At 33.2% G+C, this 20927-nt stretch overlaps 1 protein-coding gene across 2 annotated transcripts in view; it reads left to right on the top strand.

The window, feature by feature from the left end:
• The first annotated feature begins 665 nt into the window (after positions 1-665).
• The window catches only part of slit1b (slit homolog 1b (Drosophila)), a 35459-nt gene continuing 15197 nt past the window's right edge, over positions 666-20927 (top strand). For both annotated transcript variants that reach the window (XM_059543503.1, XM_059543502.1), the window contains exons 1-11: positions 666-1261; positions 7179-7250; positions 7501-7572; positions 9084-9155; positions 15932-16003; positions 16129-16200; positions 16295-16366; positions 16473-16636; positions 17840-17984; positions 18339-18410; positions 18653-18724. In XM_059543503.1, coding sequence (XP_059399486.1) covers positions 1056-1261; positions 7179-7250; positions 7501-7572; positions 9084-9155; positions 15932-16003; positions 16129-16200; positions 16295-16366; positions 16473-16636; positions 17840-17984; positions 18339-18410; positions 18653-18724 — 1091 coding nt within the window. In that variant the 5' untranslated portion in view covers positions 666-1055. The remainder of the gene's footprint in view (positions 1262-7178; positions 7251-7500; positions 7573-9083; positions 9156-15931; positions 16004-16128; positions 16201-16294; positions 16367-16472; positions 16637-17839; positions 17985-18338; positions 18411-18652; positions 18725-20927) is intronic.

Below are 20927 nucleotides of genomic sequence, written 5' to 3'. Positions count from 1 at the left end.
ACACTGCAAATACTGACTCTTTCCATAAATGGCATGCAATTGTGGATAAAAGCCTTTGAAACGTATGAAGTGCTTGTAATTATATTTCAGTACATCACAGAAACAACTGAAACAAAGATCTAAAAGCAGTTTAGCAGCAAACTTTTTGAAAACTAATATTTATGTAATTCTCAAAACTTTTGGCCACGACTGTATCCATTGGTCCATTGCGTGATTTGGTAATTTGTCTATGGAATGAGAAATGTCCAAGTTAAAACAAATAAATTATTAAACTTGCTTAGAGTTTACAATATGTACTTAGTACAGCCTTTCCGTTTACAAAACAATTATATTGAATATTATTTACAAAATAACTATCGATGTCGCTGTAAATAATACATTTTATATATCTTTTCCTAAACATATTTCCATAAAGTTATACTTATGTGCACATAAATGCTCAGTTCTTGTGTTTGTAGAGCCTCGTCCTCCTCCCTCTTCCTCCTCCAGACCCCACGCAGCCAGAGACTGTAATTACCCAGAGGAGAGAGAGAGAGAGAGCAGGACATCTGCAGGTCTCCCATTACTGTGACTCTTTCTGTGTGTGTGTGTGTGTGTGACCGTTAGAAACCGTTGGAGGGTGTAATATTGACTGGGAGGAGTTAGAAGCTGTGATTTGTAGATCCTTTGATGGACGATGCCTATATGTGAATGAGGGAGGACGAGTGTGGTAGATTGCAAGAGTCTGTCTTTTTTTTTTCCAGAGCTCTACCCTGGAGGAAAGAAAGAGCAAGGAAGACAGAGGGAGAGAGATAGAGAGAGAGAGAGCGAGAGAGGGGGGATCACTGTAGAAAGACAAGCATCACACAAAGACCAGACAAAAAAAACAGTCTGGAGAGAAGAAAATAACAAGTTCTGTTATTCCTGAGGGATCTGTGGTCTGTTGGCTTTACTTTCACTCTTTGTTTTTGACATTTTGAGTGTTTCAAGAAGTGATACCGGTCCTGTAGTATATGTTTGGGCATTTGCAGCAACCATAGAGGTTCAGACCCACTTCTTTGAGCTTTTGGTTAGAGATGCCGGTCAGGACTGGCTGTCTGAATGCTGAACTGATGCTTCCCAGCTGTGGTTTGTGGATCTGGGGTTTGCTGTGCGCCCTTCTCCTGGCGGGTCAGTCTGAAGCATGTCCTCCTCACTGCTCCTGCACAGGCACCACTGTGGACTGCCATGGACTTACCTTCAAAAACGTGCCACGAAATATACCAAAGAACACAGAACGACTGTGAGTATGATCTGCTGACTGAAGCTGTGTCACGAAACGTCACTCTAATGTATGTGCATGATTGTGGATTTGTGAATGGCGTAGGCTTACACTCATCACCTTGCTTGCCTTTAACAGGATATATTTTATTTGCTTGATACTTACATTTTGAATCTGTAAAGTATGTCTAGGGATATTTTAGATCCAATTTTCTCCAAAAATTGTATCTGGCAACTTAAGGAATGTTCTGTGTTCAAAACAATAACTACATATAATGATATTGACTTGCCACTTAGTTTGTAAAAACACGGAATATAAGTTTAGTGATGCATTTGAAATGACAAATATTATATTTGCGATGCACAATATATCAGTGCCGTATTGATTATCAGCCGATATTTTTTAAATTATCGGTATCACTTGGTTATTTAGATTATCTTTGCCATAATCTCAGACTCTGTCAAAGATCATCTTTAAAAGCAATACTAATGTTTACACTTTTAAATGTAACTGTTAACCAATCTAAATATTGATTTAAATATACATTTTTCATACAGTACTTTATAATTATGTGCTACATAAATTCTTTTTAAAAAGTTTTTTTTTTCAATGTATATCATTTTATTAAAAAATAGTTTACTTTTATTTAAACTGGACTGGAGTATACAGTGGATATTTAATATTTGCCATTCATCAGATATAGCTGATTGTTTGATATTGCTAATGAAATCTATTTAACATCATTTTCTGCAATTAAAATAAAGCTGAAATTAGGTAAAAATATAAATATTACATAAACTTTACAATTAGAAAATTTATGTTGGCAACTAATTGAACTGAAATGAAATAAGTTGAAGTACTAAAATTACTATAACTAAAACAAACAAATATATAAATATAAAAAAGTAAAAGTAGTAAAACTAAAATATAAAAGTAACTAGGAAAAATAACTAGGAATAAGTACTATTATCGGTTTATCGGTATTGGCTAAATTATCGGTGCATTGCTGTTTAAGTATAGCTACAATACTTAGGTATAATGATGTGTAAGCATGATTCACTCACTGAGCTTGTCTGTACAAAATTAAACCCAATAAAACCCAAAAGTTCTTATCATATAAGTCAAGTCAAGATCAAGATAATGGTGTGGTAAACACAATAACATTTGCATGATATGTTTAAAGTGGACTAGAAATGTACTGTTTACATAGAAAAAAAATCTATTTATAGGAATTATGTTAGTAACACAGATTAGAGATAGGTAAACAGATAGATAGATAGATAGATAGATAGATAGATGTGCACAGTCAGATATATTTTATTCAGAGAATGTACAACACAGTTGTTGTGTTCTGGTTGTGTTTACAGTGTCGGCCTTTAAATTATGCACCAGTTTTGTATATGAGCATGTTTGTGTGTCTCAGAGGTTAGAGTATCTCATGTTAGAGCTCTCAGAGCATGTCCATCAAACCCTCCATGCAGCTCAAGAGATGTCAAAAGTAACTGATACTGCAGGACATAATGTCCATTGATTCGGAGGACGTGATTCCGGTTATCGTCCTCCTCGAGTGCGCTTTCAGATCATACTGAGATGTATCATATGTTTGTTTCCTAAGATTGTTGTATTGTATAGCAGTGCCTCAAATTGCAAATGTTGCACTTAAAGGAATTGTTCAAACAAAAATTTTTAATTCTGTCATGTCATGCCGAACCTGTATGACTTTCTTTCTTCTGCACAAGTTTCCATAGATATAATGAAAGTCTGAAATTTTTCTACTACAAAAAGGTATTGGCAAAGTAATCCATACAACTCTAATGACTATGTCCAAGCCTTCTGACCAGAACCAACTGAAGTAGTTAATTCACAAATCAAATCAAAACATTCATTAACTTGTATATTCAGAGCCCCAAATCAAATATGACGACATGTGAGTAACATCTAAGTTGTGGTCAGCGAAATTTTGCTGCGAACAAGGTCCATCGTCTGTTGTCAACAGTGTAACAATGTATGAAGCCGAACTCAAACAGAAGTCAAACCAAACAGACTTCTGTTGGTCATTGGGGAAAATCCATGTGACCAGCTTGAACCCATTGTGAAATATGCTTAAGGAAATCTTTCGCCCTTAATTCCCAATCACATGGAATCTAATTGAAATTACTGGATTTCATCCTTGACTGTAAATGTGACCAGACTCTTTCCCCAACAGGAATGATGTTTCAGGACAAACAAACAATTCAGGAAAGTGCCACAAAGAACAATGAAAAGGCATTTTGATGAGGTTCAATGTGTTCAACCCTGTTGAACAATTAGCAGTGAAAGCAATATTGATAACAGCCAGCAGCTCTATAGTGAGGAGGACATTCCCTAGGCGATGCGCAGCAAACAGAGTCATTTATCAAGGAGACTGCACTAGCCAAATAATATCCCCCATCGTCCCCTGAGCTTTGCCCAAGCAGTGGTAAAGAATGGAGCTGCGGAGGCGCCGTTATTTGAGTTGGCTGGGGGAGGCGAGGGTCGGGAAGGAGGGCAAAAGGCTGCTGAGGTTTGCAGCACTCAAACGGCTCTACATGATATCACTAGCCAATTATAGAGTTGAGAACGGACAGGATATATCTGTACAAGCTGTTTTTGACTTATGAATGAAATGAATTGAACATGAATGTAAACTGATTGATGAGACCATTGTATTAAATATCAAGTGCAAGGTTCTTTAACCGGGGATCTGCAGTGGGTCCACCAATCAATGTTTGAACACAAATCCTTTTTTGTTTCAAAAATGAAAACATAGGTAAACAAACGACAAATACAACAACAACAACAACAAAAACCCACAAAGTCATTTTTATATGTAAGCACCCTAAAACAAAAGCAAGATTTAGTAAATACTCCTTTGAGTTTGAGCTTTGGAGAATGTGAAATGTTCCTATTTACAGTGTGTTTTTGCAGCAGTGAGAAATTTAGCTAAGGACAGACATGTTTGTTGATCTCCTGAATGCAATGGCCAATCAGAGGTGTGTAAGTTAGAATCCACTAACTGCTCAAAACGTTTAAGTTTTTGAATCTGCTTTCATTAGTAAACAACGACACAAAGTAGGAGATTCATTGAGCAGTGTAGAGTAATTTATTGATTTTAATTTATTAATCACAAACTTAGTAGTTGAAAAGTGAGCAGACTTTCGCACTTTTGAGGCTATATAACTATAATCAGTTCAATAAAAGTACTGTTTTTGATGCTGTTAAGAGAACCAATGACCAGTTACACAATGCAAAGTTTTTGAAATTATATCTACATATACAGTAAATGCGTGAATCACTCTGGAGCTGCAAATGACAAATATATTGCATGTCAAAATAGATATGTATATGTAATATAAATGCAGACTAATAGATTACTAGAAAGTTATTTGTATCAATATATATATATATATATATATATATATATATATATATTTAAATTGGATGTTGGTTTCTAGAAAAAGAAAGTCCATTAAATGAAATATATGTTTAGTGTATAATGTTTAGAAGAGGCTGAATTGGAAGTATGGGATGGATGATTGTTAAGGACCAAACTTTGAAGGTGTGTAGGTGCTTATTTAGGAGCGTTGATAGGGCTCATGGGCCTCCTGGACAAGTTATGGCCCATAGAATTGTCCCAACCATTCCCCCTGTGCTTATGTGTATAGGAGAATGGGTAACAGGGTTGAAGATGTAGCCTACATTAATCTGCCACTCAGTGAATCTTAGCTAGTTTGAGTAAAAAAAAAAAATCCATTAAATTAAATATATGTTCAATGTAAACTCAGCTGTTCATGAGAGATTGAATCTGACGTGACTGGTAGTGGCCGAACACCAAAAATGTAGCCTAAACCAATCTCTTAGTAGTGTTTAATATAAACGTAGCTATTCATAAGAGGCCAAATCTGGAAGTATGGTAAATTGGTATGCAACAAACTCTGAAGGTGCGTATATATCTGTGCAGGAGTACTAATAGTGTACAGGATATCATTCTGGGCTCCCCTTAAAATCATATTCTGGGGGAATGCTGAGATTGCTGGGCCCCTCATCTGACCAGGGCCGTCATACTCATCCCAACCTCCCCTGTGTTACATTGCCCCCATTTGTATGTATATTCCAGAGTGGGTAAAAGGGTAGCAAGTTAATGGGTTGAAATTGTAAGGGTACAATTTGAACATCGATTTGGGCTCCCCTAACAATCATTTTGCAGGTTAATGCTGAAATCTCTCCCTAATTTGACCAGGGCCCGGAGAATTGTCCCATCTTTTTCTCTATTTTAGCTCCCTAGAGTTCATTTACCAGCATAAGTAATAGGGTTGCAAGTAACAGGGTTGAAAATGTAGCCTAAATTAATCTGTTTCTGATTTGTCTCTGATCTTTACTAGTTTGAGGCTAAATTGTTTTTTTCTTGTTTATTTAGGGTCATTCATTGGTCAGTAACTTGTGTAACAGGGAACAACAGACAGAGAGACAGACAGACAGACATATAAGATAGATATTCCCCAACATACATCTAGATTCCATTTGAGTAGTTTTTCAAACTTTTCGAGCTTCACTATATTTGGAACAAATGACCATCATGCTATGAAAATTACTTAAAACGTTATTAATATTCAAAATTGTTTTTCTGTAACACCAACAAATTTGACTTTGAAGACCCAGTGATAGTTATTAGCCCTGAAAACTAATAAATTGTAAATAATTCAATCTGCTCAACCTTGTTTCTCTGAGGAAAAAAAAGTCCAAAATAAACCACCCAAAAGGTTATTTGCGCTGAGAATATGCTTTAAAAGTAATAATTGCATAAAAAATTATTAAGAGTAGTCTTAACTGTTTTTTATTAAATTAATTATTATTTTCCTAATATATTTTCTCAACGTTAATTAGGCCTGATAATGAACCCTTGCAAATGCATGCATTATATATAGACTCTTTATTGCCACATGACTGCGCTTGCAGAACTTAAGGGCTTTTGGTTATGTATATTTCTGTGTCAAGCCATTAGCTTCTTTTTCAAGCTCTCATTGTAACTGTAGGGATGTATAGCAGATAAAGAGATCAAGCTGCTTTTGTGTCCAATTTTCCACATTAATGGTCCCAGTGTTGGCCGCAGATGCAGGCCTAATTAAAGGATTAAAGGAGTCGCCTCATTCACTGCCTTGATTGGTCACACCTGGGCTCTTTTCCACAATAGTGCCATTAAAACCCATGTCTCAGGTGACACTAGTCTACATGTGTGTAAATGTATATTTCCACTACAAAAGGGGCAGCCTGTCAGCGTTCACCTCTAAACAATGAATGTAACCCTGCTTTGCATGCACAAATTGCAGTCTTTATAGAATTATATAGCTATTTCTTTGGTTTTAGTTTATTCACACCTGTGTGCTGGTGTCCAAAAAATTTGATTAATGCCTACATTAATCTCATGAATGTCAAGGACAAACTATTGAGATATTAATTAAATTGCCTAGCTGACTTTTCTTTAATCAGTGCTGTTGCATCACTTCCTTTTGAAATGCACAAACTGAATTATCAAAAATCATCACTTATTTAAGCCTCACCTTGTCCACCTCCTTTCATTCAATTTCATGTATTTCTTTCCATATCATATTTCTTCTCTGTCCAACCCCCATTAAATATAAATATGAATAATATAATATAACATAATATCATAATGGGTAACATGGTTGAAAATATATAAAATAAGCTAGTTTGGAGTAAAATGTTGGCTTTTGTAGTTAAGCATAAATTAAGAAAATATTTGTTAGGTACTTTTCTTAACATTACAAAAATGTTGGTAACAGGGTTGACATTTTTTTTATTGCAGTTGATTTATTAACTCATTGGCTGTTATTTAAAATAGTAAGTTATAATTACTATTTCACTTGTGATTAACAATACCTCTTTCATCTTTCTTTTAAAGGGACTTGAACACAAATAACCTCACACATATTGGCAAGGATGACTTCGCTGGCTTAAAGCACCTCCGAATTTTGTGAGCTTTATCCATTTATTTTTTCACATCAATCTAATTTCTGTTGTATTTTGTATAGAGATTCAGGCATTTAAATAGTTTTATATATGCCACAACTATAACTAGAAAGCAGGCAAGAGCACACTTTAACATGTAAGCAACAGTTGGAATGGAATGTGTGGCCGTTCTTCACACTTCACTTTCTCCACTTTGTGTTGAATGTTTGTTTCTTTTTAACTTTCACTGTGCATTACTTTATCAATTTATACAGGCACCTCATGGATAACCAGATTGTCAATATTGATAGAGCAGCCTTCAATGATCTGAAGGAGTTGGACAGACTGTGAGTTTAAATAATTCTCTTTGTAATACAGTATTCTGTTTTGAAGGTTTTAACATTGTAAAGCATGACATATTAAAAATTATATTTATATGATTCATATAATTTGAAATGGAATAGTTTATTAAACCTTTAGACAAATCCTAAAAACAAAAGTCTCTCTTTCTATAGATATATTTCAGAATAGATAACAGGGTTGAAAATGTCTAAACTAAGCTGGTTTGAGACAAATGTTGGCTTGTAGTTTACCATAAATTATGAAAATGTTTGTTAGGTACTTACTATAAATTCACTATAATAATAACGTTGGTAACAGGGTTGGCTACAATTTGTGTAGCTAGTTAGAAACTGGCACAATATAATATCCTTGAGCATGTTGGGACAATAATTATATTTGATGGATCAGACTTTTATGACTTGTATAGTATGATAAAATGAGAATATGAAGCTCATAATGTAGGAGGAAAAGCATTTCAGTTTTATTCAAAGGCCCAAACTGAGCACACATATGCAATTTGCTGCAGATGCTGATATTTATATGGGCAAAACATAAGATGAAATTCTGAATGCATGTAAAGTAAATCAATCAGATTTGTTTTATAACAGTTTAGGAGACTACGTTTATAAAATAAAATAAATATTAGTCATCACTCTATCTCTACCAATAATCTGTCTTAAGGTGATATTTAAATGCTTAATTTTATTGGTGTAAGCTCTGCATAAGATTTCACAGCAAATGGGCATGTGAGCCACTACCTGAAGGTGAACGTTTTATATTTGTACTAAAAGGACTTTTACTTGCTAAAAAGTAACTAGCAATCAGACAATCATGTTGATAATTTAAAGGCCTTAGAAATGTTCATATCAAAAATGTTACAGTAGGATTAATAGGGATAGGGTTAATATAAAATTTATAGCATTTAACCCCTAGGTTCTGTTGGAATTTACCACTTTCCTAATATCTCGGCTCCAAGAGTCCCCAAAGCTGTATGTGTAAAATTAATCATAGTAATTTTGAAATTAACCTTCATTTTCCTTTTTACATATTTTTGATATGTTCCTCTGACCTAATAAAATCCAGATTTCACAAAAGAATCTTGGATGAGTCCGCACTGTGCCTGGAATCCAATAATAGTAACATAGTTTTTCTTTGGGATCAATTTGACTTTTAGAATGATCTGCATCTATTTATGTCTTATATCGATTTCCCAAATTGGGTTACTGAGCAGTATATCTGTGTGCTCCCAAAATCAGAATGGGAAACAGGGTTGAAAGTATCAAAATTAAGCTAGTCTGTGGCCAAATATTGGCTTTAAGTTTACCACAAATTAAGAAAATGTTATGAGCAATGATTTTGGTAACAGGGTTGACTAATACAACCCTACAATTTGTGTAACTAATTAGAATCGGGCACAAATTTAATTTCTTTGAAAGCTACAGTGTGTAAGGACAATTAGTTAATAATCTTCCAACTGGGCTTAATTGTGAGCTGTATGTCTTTGTGCTTCCTGCAGACGTCTCAACCGAAACCGTCTCCAGCAACTCCCAGAGCTCCTGTTCCTGAAAAATCCCACTCTCTCCAGACTGTGAGTGACTGCTCCTTATCAGAAACATCAGGAAATGCTTGTTGAGATGGAACCATAGAAATTTCACACAGAAACATAACAATAACTCTAGCAATGGCTTCTGCTAATAAATATTCACCAAAACATTTTGTGTAGCGACTTCCTGGAAAATAACATCTTAATAAGTGCTGAGGTTAGTTAGCTGTGGTTAGTCAAAATGTTTTACCATATATTTTTTGTGTTCTGTGTTTATTATGCTATGTTTACTATCATATCCCATTGTTAGCTTAGCTAACATGCTAATACCAATCTCAAGTGGAATCAACCTTTGTGAAAAAGAAGTAAACTTTAGAAAAGAGTACTGCGGAAGGAATATACTTAAGTGGGAACTAAATGTAATGTTTTCACACACTTAATTGCATGGTACTTGCAATTTCTAGGCAATTTCATAATTTTATTGTCTTTGAAATATGACAATAAACATGACAAAAATATAGTATCTAGCTAATTTGCCTAGCCTGGTTTCTACCAATGAATTTGCTTCAAAACCCCTTTGATGTACTTTTGTCGCATCTTCCTGGACATTCTTGTCTCAATAAGAGCTTAGGTTAGTGAGCTGTTGTTTGGCCAAGGGTTTTTATCATTGAATACAAATACAGTTGGTGAAGTCTCCTCTGTTGGGGGCAGTGGGTCAAAAAAGAAACTACTGTATGTAGGAATGTGTGGGAGTACGGAAAGAGGCATAATGGGTGCGAACAAATAGTTAAGGACAGCTGTGTTTGCTTGTTATTTGGTTGTTTGTTCATGCCATTTCACACGTTGTCTCATTAGTGAGTTGCCATATGGTTGTGGTGCATTCAGTCAATCTGCCTGCGAACACCCCCAACCACCCACACATGCCTTTAGGGAAAGATGTCTGCTATTATAAATGGAATTCATATGGTATTTTTCCTTCAGAGACACTCGTTTTGGTAACCTCAGGAATATTGGTTTATGATAATATGGGTCATGTGGATTTTTTCTTGCTCTGTGTTTGAATTTTGTGGTGAACAATTAAAACAAAGCAAGAGCTAGTTCATTAAAACAAGTAATAGTTTCCTAATACTCGAAGATTCATTAGGATAGCTTTGCTAATTGGCACCACAGTGGTGTTCTCCGTGCACAATTAATTAACACATTTAATCAAGAGGGGAAATAACAGGGGTGATTGCTAATTATGATTGGTATGTAGATTTTTTTCTCAACTCTGTCACTGTAGGTAGCAAAAGTTTTATTTTGCGCTAACGATCTGTGAACTTAGCTTAGAATGTGTATGTTAAGAACCAAGGATGATGGCAGAAAAGACTAATTATTCTTCAGTATTCAAGTTATTTAGTCTCTCTCCAGGAACGCTCAGAAACTGACTTCATTTGACAGGATGCTGTAGTGTGAACATCTTTATTCCAAAAACTAGTGAGCTGCATATGAAGACAGCATTTTAAAGAGTATAAGTGCACTTTTTTGAATTGTAGGAATTAAAATGATATTGCCTCAAATCTCATTAAGGGCAAAAGCATGTACAGCAACATCCAACAAGCTCAGTTAAAAAAACAACAACAACAACAACAACAAAAAACCCAAGAACAACAAGAATAATTTGGGAACATTTCCATTATAAATATGTTTATGGTTCATTCAGTACTTTTATGTATTGATAAAAATAGTTGACTATATTGTTTTACCCAACATTTTTTGTGATGTGTTTTGTGTGCTATGTTTATTATCATATCCCGTTGTTAGCTTAGCAAACATACTAATACAGAAATCAATTGGAATTCATTTGCAAAAAAGTACACTTTAACATACTATATAAAAGCGTAATTATTATGAAATAATATATTTTAAAAGAATATATTTAAGTGTGAACTGAATGTAAATGTGTAGTAGTTTAGAGTCCTTTTTTGACCCATTTAAGTTGGATTTAAGTACATTTTTATGCTATTTCATAATTATTTCAGAATGTTAATTCAAAGCATTTATTTTAAGCATATTTTCTAAAATACAATATACTTTAATGTAAATTCTATTAACATAGAATTATTAACATAGTGCATAGTTGTGTCTTTAAATATATTTTTAATTACACGTGTAATGAAGTTGCAATTTTAAATGTAATCATTTTAAATGTAATATTGATTAACACACTACAGTTAGAACTGTAATTAAATACTTTACATGTGTTTTAATATGTTAGTCAACACATTAAAATATTTCAATTTTAGGTCCTCTGTTGTTTTCCTTATACATTATCAATACTTATATGACTTACCAAATTGTTGAGAGGAAACTAAATGTCAGTTATATGCAGATTACACAGTTATTTATATATCAGCACAGACTCCACACTTAGCAGCAGATTTATTAACAAATGAAATGACTGGTGTTTCACTGTGGTGCCAAAATAACTGCTAGACTTTGAATTAATTTGAGTTTCAATGTTTTCTAAAATAGAAAGAAAGAAACGAGTGGTTTTACAACTATGAATGACCACAAGGCAATAGAAAGAGTTAGTGATTTTAAATCTTTAGGCGTTATCTTATATTCTCAATTAAAATTTGATATGCATGTAAAGAGGCTTTGTAAAACCATCAGAACAAACCTGAATTGCTTTTATATGATTAGATCATTTAAAGCAGCTAAGTTATATATGAATGCAATGGAACAGTATCTCAATTTACTATCAAACCTGTTAGATCCCTATATAAACAAACCTTAAACATTTTGACAAGAAATCAATCAGATGGCATCATTACAAAATTTTACAAAAAGACAGTTTGCTTAGTTTTGTCAATTTTATGAATCTGTCTCTTATTAAAATGGTTTTAAATTGTACCAGTAAGCTTGCTCCAGATATCATTTACCAATTGGTAGTAAAACAGAGTAGTATAGGCATCTCTACACAAAACTGCATAGTGCCTAAGAGAAAAACAAAATTAGCTCAATCCACATTTTCAGTTATAGGCACACTGCTTTGGAACAGCTTGTTAGTTGAACTAAAAATGCAAAATGAATTGAGCATCTTTTTTGAGAAATAATATATAATATATAATTTTCAAGTAGAGTTCAAGATCACATTCAATACAATTAAAAGTGTTTTTATAAGTGTTTTGTAGTGCTAGTAGTACATGTTATGCTAACTGGTTATTTTACTAGAACGTTTTTTGCTTTTCAAAGATCTGTGGTTTGTTGTTGCTTCAAATATGTTGCTGGTCTTGAAGGAGTCATTATGCTGAATCGTTCTTCTACATGGTAATGTAATGGTCATTTTACAGCACAAAGCCAATTCTCATGTGTTTTTATGAACTTATCCTTGGAAGCTTTCCTTGTAAAGTTATGCAATAATGGCACAATTAACCACTTCTTACAGTTCACTGGCCGGTCAAACAAAATGTGCTTGAGTCAGACGTCTGACTAGTTGTAGTGCAAGTGGTGACATGAGGAATTATTTATGATAGTACCTTGAATTATTGAAAATAATTGCACACCCGAGGTTGTAATGCGAAGCAGAGTTCAGGTTTTGTTAATTACATGGAAGACATGTAGGCTAGCATGATAATCAGCTAGCTATGATAAGCTAATGCTAACTATTACATAGAGTGTTTAATGTTTATCTTACAAAACATAAGCTAACTAAAAAAACATATTAAGTTTAACTATCTATAGCTTTGGTTGTATATAAAATGTGTAACAATTTAAAAGGCACAGTGTTGTTTTTTTTCAGTCTCTTCATTCTTCCATCCATTTTCTCTCTGTTTACTTTCTTCACTGTCTTTGAGCTCTGATGAATGAGTTTTGCCTTTGCTAACATTTAATATCCCTCAGTAAACAGTATGTCAAACACAAAAAGACAAATGTAAGAAAGACAACGGCTAACAAAAGGAAACCAGTGTGGTTAGTCGCAGTCTCTCAGATCCCACAACTTGTTGCTCGTTTTTCCCACTCAGGTCTCTTTTGTCTTCTTCTTCTTGCCCTCTTTCAAGGGTTTTCAAATAAAAGATCTGGAGTGTAATATTTGCAGAGGTTGAGCCGTCTTACTAGCCATACTGTTTGCCTTCACCTCTGTATGTCAGCCAGGTTGGGACCACAGCAAATGCAAACTGAACATCTTTGGCAACAGCTTTGATTAAAGGGGGTTACCAGGAAACACTGTGCTCACACTGAGAGCACTGCAGGCTTTTCTTCCCAGAGTTTAGGAGTTTTTTTCTGGTTTCCCTTAGTTTTTAAAGATGGATATGAAGTCAGAATGTGTTTAAATTACTTTGATGTGATAGACAATTGGCAGTGTTACATGTAAATAATGCAAGCCTGCATTACATTATCACGATACTTCTTGAGTTCTGTATATATTCAGGGATCAGTACAAGTTAAACACAAACAGCAACACTTGTAAAGTAATGCTGATTACCACAAAAATAAATTAGACTCATTAATTGTTTGCTATAAACAAAAAAAGTAAATATCAAAGTTGTGGGGAGGAAGTCACAATGTAAGTGAATTAAGCCAATTTGTGGAGGAGCAAAAATGTGAAACTTATATATTTCATTAACTTATATGTTAAAACTTCAGAATTATTTGAGCTGAAAAGTTTATCTAGTCATTTTTACAATCATTTTAGAACTGCCATAGCAACAAAGTTGTAAAATTTTATGTAAGTTTACACAGAAGGTTATGCTATTAAAACAATATTTTAACATGAACCTTCCATTGTAAGGGTCTCATTATGACCCAAATTTGTTAAGAAAACAATGTTTAGAAAATGTTGGCATTTTATCCAACAATTGGACTCAATTAAACGCTTCTCTAACCTAGAGTATGGTTTTGTTGCCCTGAGGTTGCAATTGATACACACAATACAAATATATAGCAACTTCACTCCTGAATCCAATGAGAAACGTTGAGTTCATATTGATATCCCTGACTTTGACTCATTAATACGTGATATCAGTGGGATGTTTTTCTCAGATAATTCCCAGAGTTGACCAGTAACCAGTGACTAGCATTCACAGGTAATAAGCTGTAAAGTAGAAGATAACACAGAGAATAAATTATTGCTTACATTTACATGAATGACAAATTAATTTAATTAGCCCTAGTAGGTACATACAATTAAACTATCCCCACTGAGTGCATATGTGGGTCAAATATGACCAATGTCATGTATTTTACTTATAAAACTGCATTATGTGACAATAAATATGTTTTATAAGTGTAAAACAATATTTTTGTTAACATTTTCTTAATTCAAGTATGATATTGAAATAGCATGACTCTTATATTTAACTCATATTGAATTTATTACATATATAATTTTAGATGAAAAAATTACCAGTGGAATGCATTAAAATACATAGAAAATGTATGTCATTTTGACCTACTTAAGCATTCCAATAATGATACCTTATAGAATGAAACTGCTTTTTAGAATGAAAATCTAATATAGAAAATTAACCATCTCTGGAATGTGAGGTGAAAAATACCTATTTGGCCATATTTGCACTGAAAAGTACAAAAAGCAATTGAAAGCACATGCCATTTTAGACCCACATTCACATTTCTGACTCAAACAGCTGGTGTTTTTGGGTTCATTTCTATACTTATTTACAGAAAAACAGACTCCTTACTATTTGTTCAAATAAAAAATATTCAACATTTTCTCACTCTTTTCTCATTCCATTTCCCACTTGATTACAGATGTCTTATTTTGTGTCTGGTTCATTGTCTGGCTACTGGAAATAGTACCTTAGCAACTGACATCTACTGTTAGCTTTTTACTGCATTTTACTCTTTAAACAAAAAAGCTTTAATTTGATGAACTCTTTGTTCGTTCTGATGGAAGTTAAAAGGCTTCAATCAAATGCTTACTGTAGCTTGAACCAATTGCGGGGAACTTAACAACAGTTTGAAATTGCAGCAAAAATCACATGCATTAGGAAAAGGTCACCAATTGCTTTCACATGCAGAGAAAACAGATGAAATGACATTTGGGAATCCAGATCTCCTTTTATTAAATGTCAATTTCCTGCGGAACAGCACCGAGCATGACTAGATATGAAATATAGACACTTTTCATATCCATGGCTGTGAGATTGTGTCACACTCATTTTGTTTTCCAGCAAATTGGAAATGTTATTCATGCAGAGGCTTTATTTTGCATGGTTAAAAATCATTGTAAAGTCAATGAAAATAAATATTTTATTTATATTTATATTATTTATACATTTAGCAGACGCTTTTATCCAAAGCGACTTACAGTGCATTCAGGCTACCAATTTTTACCTAAATAATAAAATAATAAATAAAGGACACCATTAAATTCTAAATAAAAAGTTACATATAATAAAGAAAAACATTTTTTTTTATTGTATTAATTATTCTTTTTAAAACAATAAAGAAGAATCTTCATGCAACTTTTTAACAGTTTATTTTGAAAAACACCCAGACAATAAAAGTAATTTGTTTATCCGAGGTTTTTTTATTTTTTATGTGAGATACAGAAAGAAAATGAAATAGTTTAAATACATAAAACATCATTTAATAAATCTGAGACAAAGCTGATAAATGAAATACTATACTCTACTAAAGGAGTAGTTCACCCAAAAATTTACAATTTTACATTCTCCCCAACTGTAAAAGAGCAATAAATGTTGCATCTTGACTTGGTTGCTGATGGTTTCTAACCTAAACTTGCATTTCAGCATCAGTTCAGTTCTAAATATGGATTTAATTTAATAAGATCTTTTAACAATTCTTTTAATTAGGGACTTAAGTGAAAATGCCATCCAGATGATACCGAGAAGAGCATTTAGAGGAGCTACGAACATCAAGAACTTGTGAGTTAAAGTTCACACAACTTTATCCATAAATGTTTATTTTAATTTTCCCAATAAAATTATTTAAACGAAACCTTTAAATAATCTAAATGTGTCATGTGCCATTGTGTTTCTGTTGATCTCAGACAGCTGGATAAGAATCACATCAGCTGCATTGAGGACGGAGCGTTTCGTGCCATGAGAGTCCTGGAGGTCCTGTATGTAGTTTTATTTAAAAAGTTTATGTTTATTGTTTGGTTTGCGTGTATTTCAGACTATATCTGTTCCTTTTTCTTTGGTTCTCCTCCACAGCACACTGAACAACAATAATATCAGCACCATCCCCATTTCCAGCTTTAATCACATGCCCAAGTTACGTACCTTGTGAGTCCAGAGCCTTTTCCACATTTCTCCTCACACAGGAGTATGAGGATTGACAATAGTGATGCTTGCATAGTCCGTTGTCAGCAGTTTGCTTTTGTTTTCCTAGCCGGCTGCACTCTAACAGTCTGCGGTGTGACTGTCATTTGTCATGGCTGTCTCAGTGGCTCAGACAGAGACCGAAGCTGGGTCTATACACTCAGTGCAGTGCACCACCCAACCTACACGGCCTCAACCTGGCCGAATTGCAGAAGAAAGACTTCACATGCTCCGGTAAATCTGGCCTCTTGGGATGTGGGATGTAGTTTGGACATTTTTTGCAAAATATTTGTAATTATTATTATTATTATTATTTTGCAATTTAATAATGAAATTAAATAATACAATTACAAGATACATTTTTTTCGTTTTTGTAGATTTTTCCTTTTTTGTTAATTTCTATAAAAAATGTATATATATCACATTTTAACATTAATGAAATTCCAACAAAAAATATTTAAAAGAGATTTAACTCTTTAATTTCTCTTTGATATGTAGTATGAAGGTCACATTTTTCTTCAACTTGAATGTTTTGGGGTTATTTTTTATTAAAACCTTTTTTTAAACTAAAAACATTTTAAAAACTTTAATTAAATTAAAAGTGAAATAATGGGAAAAAATATTATAAAGAGATTTTCGACTTTTTATTTCTTTAGTATGATGGTCACATGATAGTCTGGTTCTTCAACTTTTATGTCCCAGGTTTTAATTTTTAGCAACATTTCTAAAATGTTTAGTAAATTGGTATTTAAATTAAAAAAATGTATAATGAGATTTCGACTTTTTGCTTTTTTTTTTATATAAATAGTATTATGAAGTTCACATGAACAGTGGCGTGAAAACTTTTTATATTATTATTATTTTTTTTGCTATTTTCTGACTTGATTTTGTTCCAGCCCCAGACTTAAGACTATTAAAATATTTTTCATTATTATGATCTCAAAACAGTGTAAAACAATCATAAACCATTTCAACATTTATTGTGTGAAAGATGTTTATAATTTTGCTATCAATTTTACTATTTGTAAAATATGTATTTTTAAATATCAGTGAACTTGTTTACCATGGAGACTAAAGAATATTATTATTATTGTTATTATTATGTATTATTTCTAATTAAGCTGTAATATTATATAAAAAACAAATTTTGGATAAATGAAGTGCTCGCTGTGAAATTGGTCTCAGCAAGACAAATAATTCGGCCATTTTATTCAATGACAAAAATGTAATTTCCACAACAAATTAAATGATGATTTGAAAATGTGAAGAAATGTATTAATTATTATAGATATATTTTTTTTATTTAGACACATGATGTTTTGTGAAAACGACACTGTCCCAAAACTAAAGAAAACCCAGACCGATACCGAGCAAACTTTAAATCAATCAACTGCATGCTTAATACTAATATCTGTGATGTTTCCTTCTTTTCCTGAGGTGTTTTTGATTCCGGTCCGCAGCCCTGTGGTCTTGCGTCTGGTTCCTGTCCGCCGATGTGCTCCTGCATGAACAATATCGTGGACTGCAGAGGAAAAGGTCTGACAGCGATTCCAGCCAACATGCCTGAAGGCATGACTGAGATGTGAGTGTGTCTTTTACTACGAATATTTAAGATGGACTTTTTTTAACCTCTTGTGAAAAATAAGTTCACTATAGCACACTTTTAAAAAGAGTACTTAATATACTTGAGTATGAACAGAATATAATATTTTCAGACTCTTAAATTACATTTACCCTTGACTTGGGTTTACCCTTTCTTGACCCGTGTTGGTGCGATCGACTGTTTGACTAGGGCTAAAGGTCGTGCCCTTCACAGAGCAGTCTGCATGATAATAAGGGAACCAAGGAGATGCTAGAAGTAACAGAGCTGAACTGTAAAGCTAACCATCCACCCTTGACATTTAGTTGACTGGTTCTCTGCTCTTCTGTCTTTCAGACGATTGGAGCAGAACGGTATAAAGTCTGTTCCTCCAGGAGCGTTCGCTTCTTACAAGAGACTGCGCAGAATGTGAGTCATTACATTTATATAAACTACAGTATGAACTGTGACACAATTAAGCTTCATTAGTTACATACATACATTTACTAGAATCACTATACATGCAGTATTTGCACAACATGTAATTGTCATAGAATTTATTCCAAATAAGAAAGAAATTGCTTTAGGATCTGCTGCATTTGTTATGAAACAGATGTTTTCCCTTATATTTATGATTATAACATTTCACAATTCTGTCTTTTGCTCTGCAGTGATTTGAGTAATAACCAAATATCTGAAATCGCCCCTGATGCGTTTCAAGGCCTGCGCTCACTCAACTCACTGTAAGTGTGCATTTATAATTCATTCACTCTTACTGGGGCTGTTTTACGGATTTACATGGCAGAAAATAAAGGGATGCACAGCATATTTCCAAATTTTAAATGCACAAACAAACATTATATTATATACTATTATTATATAATTATAATATTATGCATAATATTATATATTTTTATTTTTAAAGAAATTAATAACTTGAGCATGAATGCATTAAATTGATCAAAAGTAACAGTAAAGATGTCAGTAACCCTTATTCAAATAACTTTTTATTCCGCTTTTTCCATTCAAAAAGGTATTTTGATTTCTGCAGAAATATAAAGCAACCAAAATATATTGATAATAATAAAAAAATCTTGCTTGAGCAGCAAATTAATTATTTCTGAGAAATGGTGCTGAAAATTCAGCGTTGATCGCAGAAATATTAATCAACAATATTTACAGTTTTTATTGTATTTAACATCAAACAAATTCAGCCTTGGTGAGCAGGAGAGACTTCTTTAAAAAAAAAAAAAAAAAAAAAAAAATACAATCTACTGAATAGATTTTGCAATTCAGGTGTTTCACTACAGCATGCTGAAAAAAAAAAAAAAAAAAAAAAAAAAACCCAGAACAAATCAAACAAAAGAAAAGCTCTCAACCCTTCAATGGATTTTAAACCCTGTAGAGCCACAATTTCAGACATGCTGTGTGTCATAAAGCTGAAGCGGTGCTAGAAATAGACCTTACAAGAAAATGACCAGAAAAAAAAAACTTTGATAGAACAAAGAAGAAAATGGAGGTATTATATGAAATGACAAAGTCATAAACTCATAAAAATGCTGCAGAGGGTCTCATAAAGGCCTCAGACATCATTGATAAAATCATTCTGCTACAGAAATGTTGATGTAGACATTACTGCTAATGTTCCTTTACACAACCCGGACCTAAAAGAAATGATTTCCAACAGTGTTTGGAGCAAATACTTATTTTTCCACAGCAGGAAATTATATTTTCAACTATTTATATATTTTCAGGAGAGTAAAGCCTTTAATAAATCCCCAGCAATAGTGATATAAATGAATAATTAAATGTATCCATAATAGAATTTTGCACTTGAATAAAAAAATTAAACAACGTTTATTCACAAAGAATAATTTTCATTATTATTTGTCAAATCAGCTCTGCTTACAATATTGTTTTGAGAATTACATTTCCATTTATTCAAATCTGTAAACAAGATGCCTGTGGTGTACATTCTGACAGCACTTATAGTACATAGTCATTTAATCAGCATGTATTTCCAACATGTTCATACATGCGCGCTTAATAGCTGTGTTGAATTATGCATCATGTAGCATGAAGAGCTCTTTGTAGACATCTGTTCTGAGACTATCTCAGCAGGGCTCTGATGTGAATGTGTGTGGTGTGTGTAAATATATGAGTGTGTGTCTGGCCTCCAGCGCTAGTCGTCTCTAGCATACATGTCTTATATGATTTGATTGTGTGAGGAGGATGTGTGCGATTCAGCTCAGCGGGAACAATGTTTCATGCCAGATTGTCTGCCATGCTCTGTGTGACTTTTCTAAGTAATCAACTTAAAGTTTTTGATAAAACTGGTGATAAAATCACATAGACTAACATTTAGTCACTTAGATCTAGTTGGCCTGATTCGTTACTGCTAATCGTCTCTTTCATTGACAGTTGAATGATTCAGCAGTTCAGTCACTAAAAAGATTAGACAGAGTAGTGATTCGTTCAAGAATCAGACTATAATTAGTTAATTTATTTCAGAAAGTATAAATATCTAATTCATGAATGAATTGAGTCAAATATTTTGAATGAATCAGTGACGCTGGTTCACAGACTATGCCCGAATGTTTCATTCACAAACTGGTTGTTGGTTCAACAAATTACTGAGTTGTTAATCTGACATTTCCAAAAGATTCGGTCCTGTGAGTAATTGTTTATTTGACTTGAGAGCCATTTAGTCCAGTTCAGTCTAATTTTTGAATGAATTTCTCAGATTGATTCAGTTGATTCATAAAAAGATCTGATTCATTAAGATACACCAGGTAATACATTGTTTTTATTTGTTTCTTTGTTTGTGTTTTTTATTCATGAATGAATAAATCATTCTGTTGAGTCATTCAATCAGTTGAATTGTCAAACCAACTTTTGACAAGTCGGACATGTCTAAATATATTTTGGTTCTAAGAGTTGCCGATT

The sequence above is a fragment of the Carassius carassius genome, chromosome 48 (assembly GCF_963082965.1).
Source record: "Carassius carassius chromosome 48, fCarCar2.1, whole genome shotgun sequence".
Lineage (NCBI taxonomy): Eukaryota > Metazoa > Chordata > Actinopteri > Cypriniformes > Cyprinidae > Carassius > Carassius carassius.
Note: the sequence above shows the minus strand (reverse complement) of the source record. Positions and strands in the feature narration are given on the sequence as shown.